Source organism: Pseudophryne corroboree, chromosome 3 (assembly GCF_028390025.1).
Source record: "Pseudophryne corroboree isolate aPseCor3 chromosome 3, aPseCor3.hap2, whole genome shotgun sequence".
Taxonomy (NCBI): Eukaryota; Metazoa; Chordata; class Amphibia; order Anura; family Myobatrachidae; genus Pseudophryne; species Pseudophryne corroboree.
This window is the reverse complement of record NC_086446.1, coordinates 485967608-485987569: the sequence shown is the minus strand read 5'-3', so window position 1 is coordinate 485987569 and position 19962 is coordinate 485967608. Positions and strand designations below refer to the sequence as shown.

General features: G+C 48.3%; 1 protein-coding gene across 6 annotated transcripts in view; it reads right to left on the bottom strand.

Annotated features, from left to right (window-relative positions):
• Positions 1 to 19233, bottom strand: part of RHOT1 (ras homolog family member T1) — a 153795-nt gene extending 134562 nt beyond the window's left edge. The window contains exon 1 of one of the 6 annotated variants that reach the window (XM_063960880.1): positions 19212 to 19233. Coding sequence is in view for 1 of the 6 variants with exons in the window: in XM_063960881.1 (XP_063816951.1) it covers positions 18083 to 18119 (37 nt within the window). In the remaining 5 variants the exon portion in view is untranslated. Of the gene's footprint in view, positions 1 to 18082; positions 18279 to 19211 lie in introns of those variants that run through there. The other 5 variants (XM_063960885.1, XM_063960883.1, XM_063960886.1 and 2 more) reach the window with 5 other exon arrangements.
• Positions 19234 to 19962: the final 729 nt, after the last annotated feature.

Here is a 19962-nt window from a genome sequence, read left to right as displayed (position 1 = left end):
ACAGCCTCCCTGCCTGAGGGAGTTGTCGGCAAGGCAGATTTGAGTAAACGGCAGGGGGGAGACGCCTCGACTTCCAGCTTGTACCCCTGAGATATTACTTGAAGGATCCAGGGATCCACCTGTGAGCGAGCCCACTGATCGCTGAAATTTTTGAGGCGGCCCCCCACCGTACCTGGCTACGCCTGTGGAGCCCCCGCGTCATGCGGTGTACTCAGAGGAAGCAGGGGAAGAATTTTGATTCTGGGAACTGGCTGCTGGTGCAGCTTTTTTCCTCTTCCCTCGTTTGACCCGCCTGCTTTTTTGAAGCCGAAAGGACTGTACCTGATAATACAGTGCTTTTCTTAGGCTGTGAGGAAACCTGAGGTAAAATATTTTCATCCCAGCTGTAGCTGTGGATACGAGGTCCCAGAGACCATCCCCAACCAATTCCTCACCCTTATAAGGCTCTATGTGCCTTTTAAAGTCAGCATCACCTGTCCAGTGTCGGGTCTCCAATACCCTCCTGACAGAATGGACATTGCAATAATTCAGGATGCCAGCCGGCAAAATATTCCTCTGTGCATCCCTCATATATAAGACGACGTCTTATGTTCGCAAAATAGTATCCCTGTTTGAAAGGGGTACAGACCACGCTGCAGCAGACTGCAGGTCTCAGTCTAGTACCTGAGTGTGTAAATACAGACTTCAGGATAGCCTCCTGCTATTTATCAGCAGGTACCTTCAAAGTGGCCGTATCCTAAGACGGCAGTGCCACCTTGACCAACGTGTGAACGCCTTATCCACCCTAGGGGATATCTCCCAGCGTAACTTATCCTCTGGCGGGAAAGGGTACGCCCTCAGTAACTTGTTAGAAATTACCAGTTTCTTATCGGGGAAACCCACGCTTTTTCACACTTCATTCACTCATTTGATGGGGGAACAAAACACTGCCTGCTTTTTCTCCCCACACATAAAACCCTTTGTTTTTAGTGGTACTTGGGTTAATGTCAGAAATGTGTAACACATTTTATATTGCCGGGATCATGTAACGGATGTTCCTAGTGGATTGTGTACATGTCTCAACCTCGTCGACACTGGAGTCAGACTCCGTTTCGAAATCTGTGTCTGCCATCAGAGGTAGCGTTGATGGCCTTTGAGACGCCTGGGCAGGCGCAGGCTGAGAAGCCGGCTGTCCCATAGCTGTTACGTCATCCAGCCTTTTATGTAAGGAGTTGACACTGTCGGTTAATACCTTCCACCTATCCATCCACTCTGGTGTCGGCCCACAGGGGCGACATCTCATTTATCGGCATCTGCTCCGCCTCCACATAAGTCTCCTCATCAAACATGTCGACACAGCCGTACCGACACACCGCACACACACAAGGAATGCTCCAATGAGGACAGGACCCACAAAAGCCCTTTGGGGGGACAGAGTGAGAGTATGCCAGCACACACCAGAGCGCTATATAATAATGCAGGGACTAACTGAGTTATGTCCCCTATAGCTGCTTTTATATAATTTATACTGCGCCTATGTAGTGCCCCCCCTCTCTGTTTTAACCCTGTTCTGTAGTGTAGACTGCAGGGGAGAGCCAGGGAGCTTCCTTCCATCGGATCTGTGAAGGAGAAATGGCGCCAGTGTGCTGCAGGAGATAGCTCCGCCCCTTTTCCGCTGACTATTCTCCCGCTTTTTTCTGGATTCTGGCAGGGGTATTTTCCACATATATAGCCTCTGGGGCTATATATTGTGGTATTTTTGCCAGCCAAGGTGTTATTATTGCTTCTCAGGGCGCCCCCCCCCAGCGCCCTGCACCCTCAGTGACCGGAGTGTGAAGTGTGTATGAGGAGCAATGGCGCACAGCTGCAGTGCTGTGCGCTACCTTGGTGAAGACTGATGTCTTCTGCCGCCGATTTTCCGGACCTCTTCTTGCTTCTGGCTCTGTAAGGGGGACGGCGGCGCGGCTCCGGGACCGAACACCAAGGACTGGGCCTGCGGTCGATCCCTCTGGAGCTAATGGTGTCCAGTAGCCTAAGAAGCCCAATCCGGCTGCAAGCAGGCGAGTTCGCTTCTTCTCCCCTTAGTCCCTCGCTGCAGTGAGCCTGTTGCCAGCAGGTCTCACTGAAAATAAAAAACCTAAATCTATACTTTCTTTCTAAGGGCTCAGGAGAGCCCCTAGTGTGCATCCAACCTCGGCCGGGCACAAGATCTAACTGAGGCTTGGAGGAGGGTCATAGTGGGAGGAGCCAGTGCACACCAGGTAGTCATAAATCTTTCTAGAGTGCCCAGCCTCCTTCGGAGCCCGCTATTCCCCATGGTCCTTACGGAGTTCCCAGCATCCACTAGGACGTTAGAGAAATAAGATTTTACTCACCGGTAAATCTATTTCTCGTAGTCCGTAGTGGATGCTGGGGACTCCGTAAGGACCATGGGGAATAGACGGCTCCGCAATAGACTGGGCACATCTAAGAAAGATTTAGGACTATCTGGTGTGCACTGGCTCCTCCCCCTATGACCCTCCTCCAAGCCTCAGTTAGGAACTGTGCCCGGAAGAGCTGACACAATAAGGAAGGATTTTTGAATCCCGGGTAAGACTCATACCAGCCACACCAATCACACCATATAACACGTGATAGGAACCCCGGTTAACAGTATGATAACAAAATGGAGCCTCTGAAGAGATGGCTCACAACAAAAACCCGATTTTTGTAACAATAACTATGTACAGGTATTGCAGTCAATCCGCACTTGGGATGGGCGCCCAGCATCCACTACGGACTACGAGAAATAGATTTACCGGTGAGTAAAATCTTATTTTCTCTGACGTCCAAGTGGATGCTGGGGACTCCGTAAGGACCATGGGGATTATACCAAAGCTCCCAAACGGGCGGGAGAGTGCGGATGACTCTGCAGCACCGAATGAGAGAACTCCAGGTCCTCCTCAGTCAGGGTATCAAATTTGTAGAATTTTGCAAACGTGTTTGCCCCCGACCAAGTAGCTGCTCGGCAAAGTTGTAAAGCCGAGACCCCTCGGGCAGCCGCCCAAGATGAGCCCACCTTCCGTGTGGAATGGGCTTCTACAGATTTAGGCTGCGGTAAGCCTACCGCAGAATGCGCCAGCTGAATAGTGCTACAAATCCAGCGCGCAATAGACTGCTTAGAAGCAGGAGCACCCAGCTTGTTGGGTGCATACAGGATAAACAGCGAGTCAGTCTTTCTGACTCCAGCCGTCCTGGAAATATAAATTTTTAGGGCCCTGACTACGTCCAGCAACTTGGAATCCTCCAAGTCCCTAGTAGCCGCAGGCACCACAATAGGTTGGTTCAAGTGAAAAGCTGAGACTACCTTTGGGAGAAACTGAGGACGAGTCCTCAATTCTGCCCTATCCATATGGAAAATCAGATAAGGGCTTTTACAAGACAAAGCCGCCAATTCTGAAACCCGCCTGGCCGACGCCAAGGCCAACAGCATGACCACTTTCCACGTGAGATATTTTAAATCCACAGTCTTAAGTGGTTCGAACCAATGTGATTTCAGGAATGCCAAAACCACATTGAGATCCCAAGGTGCCACTGGGGGCACAAAAGGAGGCTGAATATGCAGTACTCCTTTGACAAAAGTCTGAACTTCGGGCAGAGAAGCCAGTTCTTTTTGGAAGAAAATCGACAGAGCCGAAATCTGGACCTTTATGGACCCCAATTTGAGGCCCAACGTCACCCCTGCTTGCAGGAAGTGCAGGAATCGACCCAGTTGAAATTCCTCCGTCGGGGCCTTCATGGCCTCACACCAAGCAACATATTTTCGCCAAATGCGGTGATAATGTCTTGCGGTGACATCCTTCCTGGCTTTGATCAGGGTAGGGATGACTTCCTCCGGAATACCCTTTTCCTTCAGGATCCGGTGTTCAACCGCCATGCCGTCAAACGCAGCCGCGGTAAGTCTTGGAACAGACAGGGTCCCTGCTGCAGCAGGTCTTGTCTGAGCGGCAGAGGCCAAGGGTCCTCTGTAAGCATCTCTTGAAGTTCCGGGTACCAAGCTCTTCTTGGCCAATCCGGAACCACGAGTATGGTTTTCACTCCTCGCCTTCTTATTATTCTCAGTACCTTGGGTATGAGAGGTAGAGGAGGAAACACATAAACCGACTGGTACACCCATGGTGTCACTAGAGCGTCCACCGCTATCACCTGAGGGTCTCTTGACCGGGCGCAATATCTTTTCAACTTCTTGTTGAGGCGGGACGCCATCATGTCTACCTGTGGTTTTTCCCACCGGTTGACCAGCATTTGGAAGACTTCTGGATGAAGTCCCCATTCTCCCGGGTGGAGGTCGTGCCTGCTGAGGAAGTCTGCTTCCCAGTTGTCCACTCCCGGAATGAACACTGCCGTCAGTGCTAACACATGATTCTCTGCCCATCTGAGAATCCTTGTGGCTTCTGCCATCGCCATCCTGCTTCTCGTGCCACCCTGTCTGTTTACATGGGCGACCGCCGTGATGTTGTCTGACTGGATCAGTACCGGCTGGTTTTGAAGCAGGGGTCTTGCCTGGCTTAGGGCATTGTAAATGGCCCTTAGCTCCAGGATATTTATGTGGAGAGAAATCTCCTGATTTGACCACAGTCCTTGGAAATTTCTTCCCTTTGTGGCTGCCCCCCAGCCCCGAAGGCTGGCATCCGTGGTCACCAGGACCCAGTCCTGTATTCCGAATCTGCGGCCCTCTAGTAGATGAGCCCTCTGCAGCCACCACAGCAGCGACACCCTGGTTCTAGCCGATAGGGTTATCCGCTGTTGCATCTGGAGATGGGACCCGGACTTTTTGTCCAACAGGTCCCACTGGAACGTCCTTGCGTGGAACCTTCCGAATGGAATTGCTTCGTACGAAGCTACCATTTTTCCCAGGACTCGTGTGCATTGATGTACCGACACTTTTCCTGGTTTTAGAATGTCTCTGACCAGAGATGACAATTCCTCGGCTTTTTCCAGTGGAAGAAACACTCTTTTCTGGTCTGTGTCCAGAATCATTCCCAGGAACAGAAGACGTGTCGTCGGGACCAGCTGTGACTTTGGAATGTTTAGAATCCAGCCGTGCTGTTGTAGCACTTCCTGAGAAAGTGCCACCCCCACTATCAACTGTTCTTTGGACCTCGCCTTTATCAGGAGATCGTCCAAGTACGGGATAATTAAAACTCCCTTCTTGCGAAGGAGTATCATTTCGGCCATTACCTTGGTAAAGACCCTCGGTGCCGTGGATAACCCGAACGGCAGCGTCTGGAACTGATAGTGACAGTCCTGTACCACAAATCTGAGGTACTCCTGGTGCGGAGGGTAAATGGGGACATGCAGGTACGCATCCTTGATGTCCAGGGATACCATGTAATCCCCCTCCTCCAGGCTCGCAATAACCGCCCTGAGCGATTCCATCTTGAACTTGAACCTTTTGATATAAGTGTTCAAGGTTTTTAAATTTAAGATGGGTCTCACCGAACCGTCCGGTTTTGGTACCACAAACATTGTGGAGTAGTAACCCTTTCCTTGCTGAAGGAGGGGTACCTTGACGATCACTTTCTGTGAATACAGTTTTTGAATAGCCACCAACACTGCCTCCCTGGCAGAGGGAGTTGCCGGCAAGGCAGATTTTAGGAAACGGCGGGGGGGAGACGTCTCGAATTCCAGCCTGTACCCCTGAGATACTACTTGAAGGACCCAGGGATCCACTTGTGAGAGAGCCCACTGTGTGCTGAAAAACCTGAGACGTGCCCCCACCGTTCCCGAATCCGCCTGAGCAGCCCCAGCGTCATGCTGTGGACTTACCGGACGCAGGGGAGGACTTCTGCTCCTGGGAACTAGCTGTGTGTTGCAGCTTTTTCCCCCTTCCTCTGCCCCTCGGCAGAAAGGATGAGCCTCTAGCCCGCTTGTTTTTCTGGGGCCGAAAGGACTGTACCTGATAATAAGAATTTACTTACCGATAATTCTATTTCTCGGAGTCCGTAGTGGATGCTGGGGTTCCTGAAAGGACCATGGGGAATAGCGGCTCCGCAGGAGACAGGGCACAAAAAGTAAAGCTTTACGATCAGGTGGTGTGTACTGGCTCCTCCCCCTATGACCCTCCTCCAAGCCTCAGTTAGGTACTGTGCCCGGACGAGCGTACACAATAAGGAAGGATTTATGAATCCCGGGTAAGACTCATACCAGCCACACCAATCACACCGTACAACCTGTGATCTAAACCCAGTTAACAGTATGATAACAGCGGAGCCTCTGAAAAGATGGCTCACAACAATAATAACCCGATTTTTGTAACTATGTACAAGTAATGCAGATAATCCGCACTTGGGATGGGCGCCCAGCATCCACTACGGACTCCGAGAAATAGAATTATCGGTAAGTAAATTCTTATTTTCTCTATCGTCCTAGTGGATGCTGGGGTTCCTGAAAGGACCATGGGGATTATACCAAAGCTCCCAAACGGGCGGGAGAGTGCGGATGACTCTGCAGCACCGAATGAGAGAACTCCAGGTCCTCCTTAGCCAGGGTATCAAATTTGTAGAATTTTACAAACGTGTTCTCCCCCGACCACGTAGCCGCTCGGCAGAGTTGTAATGCCGAGACCCCTCGGGCAGCCGCCCAAGAAGAACCCACCTTCCTTGTGGAGTGGGCTTTTACCGATTTTGGCTGTGGCAGGCCTGCCACAGAATGTGCAAGCTGAATCGTACTACAAATCCAGCGAGCAATAGTCTGCTTAGACGCAGGAGCGCCCAACTTGTTGGGAGCATATAGTATAAACAGCGAGTCAGATTTCCTGACTCCAGCTGTCCTTGAAATGTATATTTTTAAAGCTCTGACAACGTCCAACAACTTGGAGTCCTCCAAGTCGCTTGTAGCCGCAGGCACTACAATAGGTTGGTTCAGATGAAATGCTGACACCACCTTAGGGAGAAAATGCGGACGAGTCCGCAGTTCTGCCCTGTCCGAATGGAAAATCAGATATGGGCTTTTGTAAGATAAAGCTGCCAGTTCTGACACTCTCCTGGCCGAAGCCAGGGCTAGTAGCATGGTCACTTTCCATGTGAGATATTTCAAATCCACAGTTTTTAGTGGTTCAAACCAATGAGATTTGAGAAAGTCCAAAACAACATTGAGATCCCACGGTGCCACTGGAGGCACCACAGGGGGCTGTATATGCAGCACTCCCTTAACAAAAGTCTGGACTTCAGGAACTGAAGCCAATTCTTTTTGGAAGAAAATCGACAGGGCCGAAATTTGAACCTTAATAGATCCCAATTTGAGACCCATAGACAATCCTGATTGCAGGAAATGTAGGAATCGACCCAGTTGAAATTCCTCCGTCGGAGCACTCCGATCCTCGCACCACGCAACATATTTTCGCCAAATGCGGTGATAATGTTGCGCGGTTACTTCCTTCCTTGCTTTAATCAAAGTAGGAATGACTTCTTCCGGCATGCCTTTTTCCTTTAGGATCCGGCGTTCAACCGCCATGCCGTCAAACGCAGCCGCGGTAAGTCTTGAAACAGACAGGGACCCTGCTGAAGCAAGTCCCTTCTCAGAGGTAGAGGCCACGGATCTTCCGTGATCATCTCTTGAAGTTCCGGGTACCAAGTCCTTCTTGGCCAATCCGGAACCACTAGTATCGTTCTTACGCCTCTTTGCCGTATAATTCTCAATACTTTTGGTATGAGAGGCAGAGGAGGAAACACATACACCGACTGGTACACCCAAGGCGTTACCAGCGCGTCCACAGCTATTGCCTGCGGATCTCTTGACCTGGCGCAATACCTGTCCAGTTTTTTGTTGAGGCGAGACGCCATCATGTCCACCATTGGTCTTTCCCAACGGGTTACCAGCATGTGGAAAACTTCTGGATGAAGTCCCCACTCTCCCGGGTGAAGGTCGTGTCTGCTGAGGAAGTCTGCTTCCCAGTTGTCCACTCCCGGGATGAACACTGCTGACAGTGCTATCACATGATTCTCTGCCCAGCGAAGAATCCTTGCAGCTTCTGCCATTGCACTCCTGCTTCTTGTGCCGCCCTGTCTGTTCACATGGGCGACTGCCGTGATGTTGTCCGACTGGATCAACACCGGTTTTCCTTGAAGCAGAGGTTCTGCCTGGCTTAGAGCATTGTAGATTGCTCTTAGTTCCAGAATGTTTATGTGAAGAGACGTTTCCAGGCTCGACCACACGCCCTGGAAGTTTCTTCCTTGTGTGACTGCTCCCCAGCCTCTCAGGCTGGCGTCCGTGGTCACCAGGATCCAATCCTGTATGCCGAATCTGCGGCCCTCCAATAGATGAGCACTCTGCAACCACCACAGAAGAGATACCCTTGTCCTTGGAGACAGGGTTATCCGCTGGTGCATCTGAAGATGCGACCCTGACCATTTGTCCAACAGATCCCTCTGGAAAATTCTTGCGTGGAATCTGCCGAATGGAATTGCTTCGTAAGAAGCCACCATTTTTCCCAGGACTCTTGTGCATTGATGTACAGACACCTTTCCTGGTTTTAGGAGGTTCCTGACAAGCTCGGATAACTCCTTGGCTTTTTCCTCCGGGAGAAAAACCTTTTTCTGAACCGTGTCCAGAATCATCCCTAGGAACAGCAGACGTGTTGTCGGAATTAACTGGGATTTTGGAATATTCAGAATCCACCCGTGCTGTTTTAGCACTTCTTGAAACAGTGCTAATCCCATCTCTAGCTGTTCTCTGGACCTTGCCCTTATCAGGAGATCGTCCAAGTATGGGATAATTAATACGCCTTTTCTTCGAAGAAGAATCATCATCTCGGCCATTACCTTGGTAAAGACCCGAGGTGCCGTGGACAATCCGAACGGCAGCGTCTGAAACTGATAGTGACAGTTCTGTACGACGAACCTGAGGTACCCCTGGTGTGAGGGGTAAATTGGAACGTGGAGATACGCATCCTTGATGTCCAAGGATACCATAAAGTCCCCTTCTTCCAGGTTCGCTATCACTGCTCTGAGTGACTCCATCTTGAACTTGAACTTCTTTATGTACAGGTTCAAGGATTTCAGATTTAGAATAGGTCTTACCGAGCCATCCGGCTTCGGTACCACAAATAGAGTGGAATAATACCCCTTTCCTTGTTGTAAAAGGGGTACCTTGACTATCACCTGCTGAGAGTACAGCTTTTGAATGGCTTCCAAGACCGTCACCCTGTCGGAGGGGGACGTTGGTAAAGCAGACTTCAGGAAACGGCGAGGTGGATCCGTCTCTAGTTCCAACCTGTACCCCTGAGATATTATCTGCAGGATCCAGGGATCTACCTGCGAGTGAGCCCACTGCGCGCTGAAATTCTTGAGACGACCCCCCACCGCCCCCGAGTCCGCTTGAGAAGCCCCAGCGTCATGCTGAGGCTTTTGTAGAAGCGGGGGAGGGCTTCTGTTCCTGGGAAGGAGCTGCCTGTTGCTGTCTCTTCCCCCTTCCTCTGCCTCGTGGCAGATATGAATATCCCTTTGCTCTCTTGTTTTTAAAGGAACGAAAGGGCTGCGGTTGAAAAGTCGGTGTCTTTTTCTGTTGGGGAGTGACTTGAGGTAAAAAGGTGGATTTCCCGGCTGTAGCCGTGGCCACCAAATCCGATAGACCGACACCAAATAACTCCTCCCCTTTATACGGCAAAACTTCCATATGCCGTTTTGAGTCCGCATCGCCTGACCACTGTCGCGTCCATAAACTTCTTCTGGCCGAAATGGACATAGCACTTACCCGTGATGCCAGTGTGCAGATATCCCTCTGTGCATCACGCATATAAAGAAATGCATCCTTTATTTGCTCTAAAGACAGTAAAACATTGTCCCTATCCAGGGTATCAATATTTTCAATCAGGGACTCTGACCAAGCTACCCCAGCACTGCACATCCAGGCTGTCGCTATAGCTGGTCGTAGTATAACACCTGTATGTGTGTATATACTTTTTTGGATATTTTCCATCCTCCTATCTGCTGGATCTTTAAGTGCGGCCGTCTCAGGAGAGGGTAACGCCACTTGTTTTGATAAGCGTGTGAGCGCCTTGTCCACCCTAGGAGGTGTTTCCCAGCGCGCCCTAACCTCTGGCGGGAAAGGGTATAAAGCCAATAACTTCTTTGAAATTAGCATTTTTTTATCGGGGGCAACCCACGCTTCATCACACACCTCATTTAATTCATCTGATTCAGGAAAAACTATAGGTAGTTTTTTCACACCCCACATGATACCCTGTTTTGTGGTACCTGTAGTATCAGCAATATGTAACGCCTCCTTCATTGCCAAAATCATATAACGTGTGGCCCTACTAGAAAATACGGTTGATTCGTCACCGTCGCCACTGGAATCAGTGCCTGTGTCTGGGTCTGTGTCGACCGACTGAGGCAAAGGGCGTTTTACAGCCCCTGACGGTGTTTGAGGCGCCTGGACAGGCACTAATTGATTGTCCGGCCGTCTCATGTCGTCAAACGACTGCTTTAGCGTGTTGACACTATCCCGTAATTCCATAAATAAAGGCATCCATTCTGGTGTCGACCCCCTAGGAGGTGACATCCCCATATTTGGCAATTGCTCCGCCTCCACACCAATATCGTCCTCGTACATGTCGACACACACGTACCGACACACAGCAGACACACAGGGAATGCTCTTAACGAAGACAGGACCCCACTAGCCCTTTGGGGAGACAGAGGGAGAGTTTGCCAGCACACACCAAAAGCGCTATATATGACAGGGATAGCCTTATAATAAGTGCTCCCTGTATAGCTGCTTTAATAATATAGTTTTGCCACAATTTTGCCCCCCCTCTCTTGTTTTACCCTGTTTCTGTAGTGCAGTGCAGGGGAGAGCCTGGGAGCCTTCCTGACCAGCGGAGCTGTGTGAGGAAAATGGCGCTGTGTGCTGAGGAGATAGGCCCCGCCCCTTTTTCGGCGGGCTCGTCTCCCGCTCTTTAGTGGATTCTGGCAGGGGTTAAATATCTCCATATAGCCCCCGGAGGCTATATGCGAGGTATTTTTAGCCAAAAAAGGTTTTCATTTGCCTCCCAGGGCGCCCCCCTCCCAGCGCCCTGCACCCTCAGTGACTGCCGTGTGAAGTGTGCTGAGAGGAAAATGGCGCACAGCTGCAGTGCTGTGCGCTACCTTAAGAAGACTGAGGAGTCTTCTGCCGCCGATTCTGGACCTCTTCTCGTTTCAGCATCTGCAAGGGGGCCGGCGGCGAGGCTCCGGTGACCATCCAGGCTGTACCTGTGATCGTCCCTCTGGAGCTAATGTCCAGTAGCCAAGAAGCCAATCCATCCTGCACGCAGGTGAGTTCACTTCTTCTCCCCTAAGTCCCTCGTTGCAGTGATCCTGTTGCCAGCAGGACTCACTGTAAAATAAAAAACCTAAGCTAAACTTTTCTAAGCAGCTCTTTAGGAGAGCCACCTAGATTGCACCCTTCTCGGCCGGGCACAAAAATCTAACTGAGGCTTGGAGGAGGGTCATAGGGGGAGGAGCCAGTACACACCACCTGATCGTAAAGCTTTACTTTTTGTGCCCTGTCTCCTGCGGAGCCGCTATTCCCCATGGTCCTTTCAGGAACCCCAGCATCCACTAGGACGATAGAGAAAATACGGTGCTTTCTTTTGCTGTGGGGTAGCCTGTGGCAAAAAAGTCGATTTCCCAGCAGTAGCTGTGGAAACGAGGTCTGAAAGACCTTCCCCAAAAAGTTCCGCCCCTTTATAGGGTAAAACTTCCATGTGCCGCTTGGAGTCGGCATCACCTGACCATTGCCTAGTCCATAACCCCCGTCTGGCGGCAATGGACATAGCACTTATTTTTGATGCCAGCCGGCAAATATCCCTCTGTGCATCACGCATGTATAAAACCGCGTCTTTTATATGGTCAATCGTTAGCAAAATATTGTCCCTATCCATGGTATCAATGTTTTCCGACAGGGAGTCTGACCACGCAGCAGCAGCACTGCACATCCAAGCTGATGCAATAGCGGGTCTCAATATAATGCCAGTGTGTGTGTGTATATAGCTTTTAGGGTGCTTTCCAGCTTTCTATCAGCAGGTTCTTTTAGGGCGGCCGTATCCGGAGACGGTAGTGCCACCTTCTTTGATAAGCGTGTCAATGCTTTATCTACCCTAGGGGGTGTTTCCCAGCGTGACCTATCCTCTGGCGGGAAAGGGTACGCAGCCATTAACCGTTTAGAAATGATCAATTTCTTATCTGGGGAAGTCCACGCTTCCTCACACACCTCATTTAATTCCTCAGATGCAGGAAAAACTACTGGTAGTTTTTTCTCACCAAACATAATACCCTTTTTTGTGGTACCTGGGGTATCATCAGAAATGTGTAAAACATTTTTCATAGCCTCAATCATATAACGGGTGGATCTATTGGAGGGTACACTCGTCTCATCATTGTCGACACTGGAGTCGGTATCCGTGTCGACATCTGTATCTGTCATCTGAGGTAGCGGGCGTTTTATAGCCCCTGATGACATTTGAGACGCTTGGACAGGCACAAGCTGAGTAGCCGGCTGTCCTATGTCGTCAAACCTTTTATGTAAGGAGCTGACACTGTCACGTAATTCCTTCCATAAGTCCATCCACACTGGTGTCGACCCTGCAGGGGGTGACATCACATTCACAGGCATTTGCTCCGCCTCCACATCATTATCCTCATCATACATGTCGACACAGCAGTACCGACACACAGCAGACACACAGGGAATGCTCTTACAGAGGACAGGACCCCACAAAGCCCTTTGGGGAGACAGAGGGAGAGTATGCCAGCACACACCAGGGCGCTATATAACACAGGGATATCACTATACAGTGTTTTCCCCTATAGCTGCCTATAATATATATATACTGCACCTAAATTGTGCCCCCCCTCTCTTTTTTACCCTTTCTGTAGTGCAGGACTGCAGGGGAGAGCCAGGGAGCTTCCTTCCAGCGAAGCTGTGAGGGAATAATGGCGCCAGTGTGCTGAGGGAGTTGGCTCCGCCCCTTTTTCGGCGGGCTTTCTCCCGCTATTTTATCGTTTCTGGCAGGGGTTAATATACACCTATATAGCCTCTGGGGCTATATATGGTGTTAGTTTTGCCAGCCAAGGTGTTATTATTGCTGCTCAGGGCGCCCCCCCCCAGCGCCCTGCACCCATCAGTGACCGCAGTGTGTGGTGTGCATGAGGAGCAATGGCGCACAGCTGCAGTGCTGTGCGCTACCTTGGAGAAGACAGAAGTCTTCAGCCGCCGATTTTCCGGACCACCTTCTTGTTTCTGGCTCTGTAAGGGGGACGGCGGCGCGGCTCCGGGAACGGACGACGAGGTCGGGTCCTGTGTTCGATCCCTCTGGAGCTAATGGTGTCCAGTAGCCTAAGAAGCCCAAGCTTCGCTTCTTCTCCCCTTAGTCCCTCGTTGCAGTGAGCCTGTTGCCAGCAGGACTCACTGAAAATAAAAAACCTAAACTATACTTTCTTCTAGGAGCTCAGGAGAGCCCCTAGTGTGCATCCAGCTCAGCCGGGCACAGAAATCTAACTGAGGCTTGGAGGAGGGTCATAGGGGGAGGAGCCAGTGCACACCAGATAGTCCTAAATCTTTCTTAGATGTGCCCAGTCTCCTGCGAAGCCGTCTATTCCCCATGGTCCTTACGGAGTCCCCAGCATCCACTAGGACGTCAGAGAAATACAACAGGTCACTCACACATAATAATGATATACAGTACAGTATGAGAGGCTCTCATTTATTTATAAAGGAGCCACAAAATTCTGCAGCACTGGACCGTCAGAATGAACTACAAACTGAACAGGTCATATACATGTGATAAATATATATATATATATATATATATATATATATATATATATATATATATATATATATATATATATATATATATATATATATATAGCAAGCAGATTGACCCGGCACTCCATACGCTCCCCAGCGTTAAGGTATCTTTGCCCCCGTGCCTTCAGCTCCTGGATTTTGTAGATCCCTTTATATAGTGGTAACAACGAGCGCGGCACTGGGAGACGTAAACGGTGATGTGAAAAAATCAAATGCTTTTATTCAGACAATCTACGTTTCGGGGACGCAGCCCCTTCGTCAGGATGAATAAAGTGACAATAGACAGTGTTTAAATACATGTGCAATAAGAGGTTACTCACCGCCTCCAGCCGTCGCGCCGCCCGGGTGCCGGATCTGACGTCACTCCCTCCAACAGGAAGTGTCGCGTCACCGGTCCGTCAAGCCAGCGTTCTCGGGCTGTGGGATACATGCAACCATGGCAACGTAAACAACAAGTGAATCAACTCAAAACACGCTTAATATACAAAAAACTAAAGTGCAAATCAAACTTTTCAAATGGTCATTGTTGCATGTGTGTTATCCATTAATAAAAAGTATTAAAATCATTTAATAATAATGCTCATGAATCTAACAGTCCCTACCGCTATTAATAACTCAATACATTGCTATAATTATTTACTTTGGGCATATGAACCGTTTCCATTTTTAAATATTTCCTACACATATATAAGTGTCACCATCATTGTAATATATTAGGACAGAGAGACGGCTAATGCTATCTTAATGCGCTGGGAAAGTGTCTATACCCCAAGAACGTCAACTATTCAACTTCATAGCCTGCAGAAGCAACCAGGAAAAATACGTCCACCTATGTCTGAACGTATGAGGCCACATCTGGAACTGCTTCTGCAGTTATTTATAGGAAACATCTCAAGCTTAACATCTCATTTAATCCCTTGGGATATACTGTATTAAGGATTGAGATCCACTTGGCCTCAATCTGCAACAATTTTTTTGAACGATCCCCTCCTCGTAGCGATGGAGGGACCTGATCGATAATCTTATAACGCAGGGTAGCCATGCTATGTTTCGCTGTTGCGAAATGGCGGGCCACTGGTTGGTCACTTGTCCCTGCTTTATAAGCCTCGCGAATGGCATAGCGATGCTGTGCCATCCGTGTCTTAAAGGCACATTCGGTTTTACCGATATATGTTAGCCCGCAAGGACACGTCAGCATATACACTACGAATTTTGAATCGCAAGATAATGGATGTTTGATGCTGTATCTTTTACCCGTATGTGGGTGCAGGAAAAAATCTCCTGGCGACAAATAGCTGCAAGTGGTACATCCACTGCACTTAAAACAGCCATTTTTGCGCTTCAAAAAATTTTTGCTAGTTTGTTCCTTGCCGAACTTGGATACATCCGTTTTTACCACATAATCCCTAATACTCTTACCCTTGGAATAACTGTTAAGGAGCCTAGATCGGTATACTTCACCCAGCTCCCTATCAGTTGCCACTATCGGCCATATTTCTTTGGTACTTTTGGCTATATGTTTACTACTAGTACTGAACTGGGTAACCCAAGGTATCCTATTCCTAAGGGATTTTTGTGGTTTAGGAGTAAGTAATTGTTGCCTCGTTTTCCCTAGAGCTTTATTTTTAGCCTGCTCTAGGAGTTCTAAGGGATAGCCCCTTTCTCTAAATTTAGAGGTCATTACTTCCAACTGCTGGTCACGATCAGCCACCCCATTGGTGATACGGCATACCCTAAGGAATTGGGAATAGGGTAGACCCCTTGTGGTGGCTTTTGGGTGGAAACTGTCAAATCTGAGCAAGTTGTTTCTGTCAGTCACCTTAGTATACAATTTGGTGCTGATCTTCCCTTCAGTAACCGTGATACATACATCCAGAAAGTTAATCTGTGCATCGTCTGTCTCTATTGTGAATTTAATGGGACTTGCCGTAGAGTTATGTTGATCTATCAACTTAATCAGATTATCTCTGGGGCCTCCCCAAAAAATCAGGACGTCATCTATGTAACGTTGGTATAAACATAATTGTGACATGATGGTAGTGTCCTGTAAAAAAAGTTCTCTTTCTAAGATCCACATGTATGTATTGGCAAATGCCGGGGCCACGGCCGACCCCATAGCACAGCCAGTGCATTGGATGTAGAATTTACTGTCATATATGAAATAGTTGTGTACCAATGTAAACTCCAAGAGTGATAAAAAGAATTCTATGTCTGGGCCGGTATAATGTGGATTATTGGTTATGAGATGTCTAACAGCCTGTACCCCTGCCCCATGCGGGATGCAGGTGTACAGGCTGGCCACATCAATAGATGCCAATGTGATGTCTTGAGGTAATGGCCCTATATCCTCAAGAAGACGCAACAGGGCTGATGTGTCCTTGAGGTGTGTGGTTGTATTCTGAATACACGGTTGCAAATAACTGTCACAAAAAACAGAAATTACTTCACATAGTGACCCTCTGGCCGAAATTATAGGCCTACCCGGTGGATTCACTGCATCCTTATGGATTTTAGGGATCACATAAAAAACAGGAACCACCGGGCAGTCTACACAAAGTGCTTTACTCACACCTGTTGAAATAATTCCATTATCCACTGCATGTTTCAACATAACCTCCAACTCTTTCTTAAATACACTGGTTGGATCTCTGGATAACCTTGCATATGTGGATGTGTCAGATAATAAACGTTCACATTCATTTTTGTACTTCACCGTGTCTAGTACCACTATGCCCCCACCCTTATCTGCCTGTCGTATGATGATGTCCTCTCTTTTATTCAAACCCTTTAAGGCTTCAAATTCATCATTACTGAGATTAGGAAATGTCCTAATCTCAGGTTTCAAATCCACATTATCAAGCATTCTACTAAACGTTTTGATGGAGTTATTAGTGGAATTAGGTTCAAACTTGGACCTTGTCAAGCGTCTCACCTGGGGTGGTAACAAATCCTTCACTGTGGATGTTCCAGGTGAATCTTGTTTGGAGAAATGTTCTTTAAGTTTGAGAGTTCGCGTCAATTTATAGTTGTCGATTTTCTGTTGGAATGAGTCCACTGTCCTGGTGGGAATGAAGGATAAACCTCTACTCAACACTCTGGATTCCATTTCAGAGATGTGCTTGGAGGATAGATCAAAGATTAATTGCGTTTGCCCTTCGGTGGTTTTGTTCCGGTGTTGGCTCCTCGCTTGCCTTTTTGTCTGCCCCCCTCTCCTTGTGAAGGCACCTGTCTTCCGGCAATTATCGCCCGGGTACGTACCCCTAAAGGGATCTCCCTTCTGTTCTGTGGGGTATCATATGTTGCTTCATCAGCTTCACTAGCTGAGGTGCTGGAGAAATGTGGGCACTGTGTCCTCCTCCTATACGTTGTTGGATGCCCTCCACGGGGCGGAAGGGGTTGGCTGGCTAGCCATGCATACACTTTATGCTGATCATAGTCTTGTTGGACTTTAATCCTCTTCTGCTTTTTAAATTTGATCAAATTTACTTTGTATTGCTCCAGAACGCTGGCTTGACGGACCGGTGACGCGACACTTCCTGTTGGAGGGAGTGACGTCAGATCCGGCACCCGGGCGGCGCGACGGCTGGAGGCGGTGAGTAACCTCTTATTGCACATGTATTTAAACACTGTCTATTGTCACTTTATTCATCCTGACGAAGGGGCTGCGTCCCCGAAACGTAGATTGTCTGAATAAAAGCATTTGATTTTTTCACATCACCGTTTACGTCTCCCAGTGCCGCGCTCGTTGTTACCACTATATATATATATATATATATATATATATATTTATTTATTAAGTATCTATATCACACAATCATGTTCTAATAATGTTTATAAGGAAATTACAAATTTAAGATAAGAATGAGATTGTGTAAGTAACAAACATAGCATATAATATGAAAGATCCCACACGTGATAATAATACACAGCAGAGATATAGAGTATATGACAGGTCACACAGACGATTTCTAAGTATATTATATATAGGGGGGATTTATCAAAGCTAGGAGAGAGATAAAGTACCAGCCAATAAGCTCCTGACTGCCCAGTTACAGGCTGTGTTTGGAAAATGACAGGAGCTGATTGGTTTTTACTTTCTCTCTCTCTCTCCAAGCTTTGCTATAGCTCCCCCAAAGTATAATATGGCAGATCCCACACACGTTATACAGTGGGTTGGGCGAGAGGTCACACACAGACACATAGAATATACAGTGTATCACACATCCACTCTGAGGCATGTGATAATAGTAAGTGCAGCTATCGGACTCACGCTCTCCCACCAGCAGTATCCTGACATCTTTCTTCATGATGTCCGCAGTGTGGGAGGCCCCGCGGCCTATTCCTCCCGCCGGGACCCCGGAGTTATCTCACAGCGCGACCCGCACTGAGGAGACCGATGATGGGAGCCCGGCGGGGACAAGATAGGACGGAGAGCGAATCCTGATTCCTGACGTTTTCGGGAGGGGAGGGGGGGGGGGGAGATGTTGTGTGTAACACTGCGCATGTGCGAGAGAGCGCGACCAATACTGCATACAACACCGGCGCTGTCAGTGCGACTGCGACATCATTGTGCGGCTGAGCATACTCGCCCGATTATAGGCCCGGTTATAACCATAATGCGGGCGAGTATCAGCGCGCTGCCCGGCCGCTCTTTGCTCAGCTCGCTCTCTGCATTATTAAGATGAGACTCTAGTGCAGTGATGGCTAACCTTGACACTCCAGCTGTTGAACTACACATCCCAGCATGCCCTACTACAGTTTTGCTATTTGGCCATGCTAAAACTGATGCAGTGCATGCTGGGATGTGTAGTTCAACAACAGCTGGAGTGTCAAGGCTAGCCATCACTGCTCTAGTGGTTCGACGACACATGGTGGAGGGTGTTGTGATGGGCTGCTCATACATCGGGGTCACACATTTGTCATACCTCCCAACATGAGGGACACAATGCTCTGCTTCTGGACTTTATTCTTAATGTATGATTTCCGGCACCTGTGTTGAACAGGTAAATGGATAAGAAAGGTGTTACGGCAATCATAAATTAAGAGGGAAGTTCAGGTGCATAGCACTCTGTCCCTCCTGGAGAGGGTCATGTTGGGAGGTATGCATTTGTTTTCTCATTGTTGGCGGAATTCAGCAGCACCCTTACCTTATAATGGGATGGGGCAAAGTTGAAAGTTTAAAAAGGAGGACCTTGGCCTGTAAGTCCCGTCATTCTAGGATGTACTAAGCCATGAATTAGCTAAAATAACCCAGTACTATTTTTGGTGAAAAACATAAGTATTAAAATTAGTAAATGATGTGTTACTTAGGATTTTGGTGTTTTTGCCAGATTTCAGTTCTAGCCGTAGCCTGGTTTTCCAGGTGCAGTTCCTATATATGCAGATGGGGGATACATTACCATATTTGAGGACCCTCCAACGTGGCCACTTCCATAATTTACAAAATGCTCTGCTCTGGACTTCCCTAATACACCTTCCAGGCATCAGACCCAGGAAATTGCCAGTTCCCAGCCCAACTCTGGTTCTGAGCAATGTCGTTTCCTGTGTTGACCTAGTTAATTGATGAGAAAGGCGTTTCAACACTGGTGAAAGCAATTATACATTAAGAGAAGTGTCCTTACTAGTTAATCTGTGCTCCACAGCAGTGCTATTGTAGCAACCAGTTCCTGGAATTCTTTCTATTTCTGAAATTCCTGGTCACCTCGACACACTTGCTGATCCTCCAGATACCCTATGCTCTCAGTGAACCTCAGTTTGTCCTAGCCTCCAGTTGACCTACCTCCGGGGTTCCGTCAGGCGTTCGCTAATTTATCACACTTGAGTCTAATCTATTTATTTTTGTTTTCAACTAGTGCCCGGCACTAGTGTGTCGGACACTATTTATAAAATATATATAAAAATACTAGATTAATATATATCAATATAGGACAATTTATTGGCTGCCTTCACACTATGTGGTCTATTCATGAAGCAGTGAAAAGTGTGGAGAAGTGAGCCAGTGGAGAAGTTGCCCATGGCAACCAATCAGCTGCTACGTATAATTTTATAGAATGCATTTTATAAATGTTACCTCAACACTGACTGGTTGCCATGGGCAACTTCACCACTAGCTCACTTCTCCACACTTTTCACTGCTTCATGAATAGACCC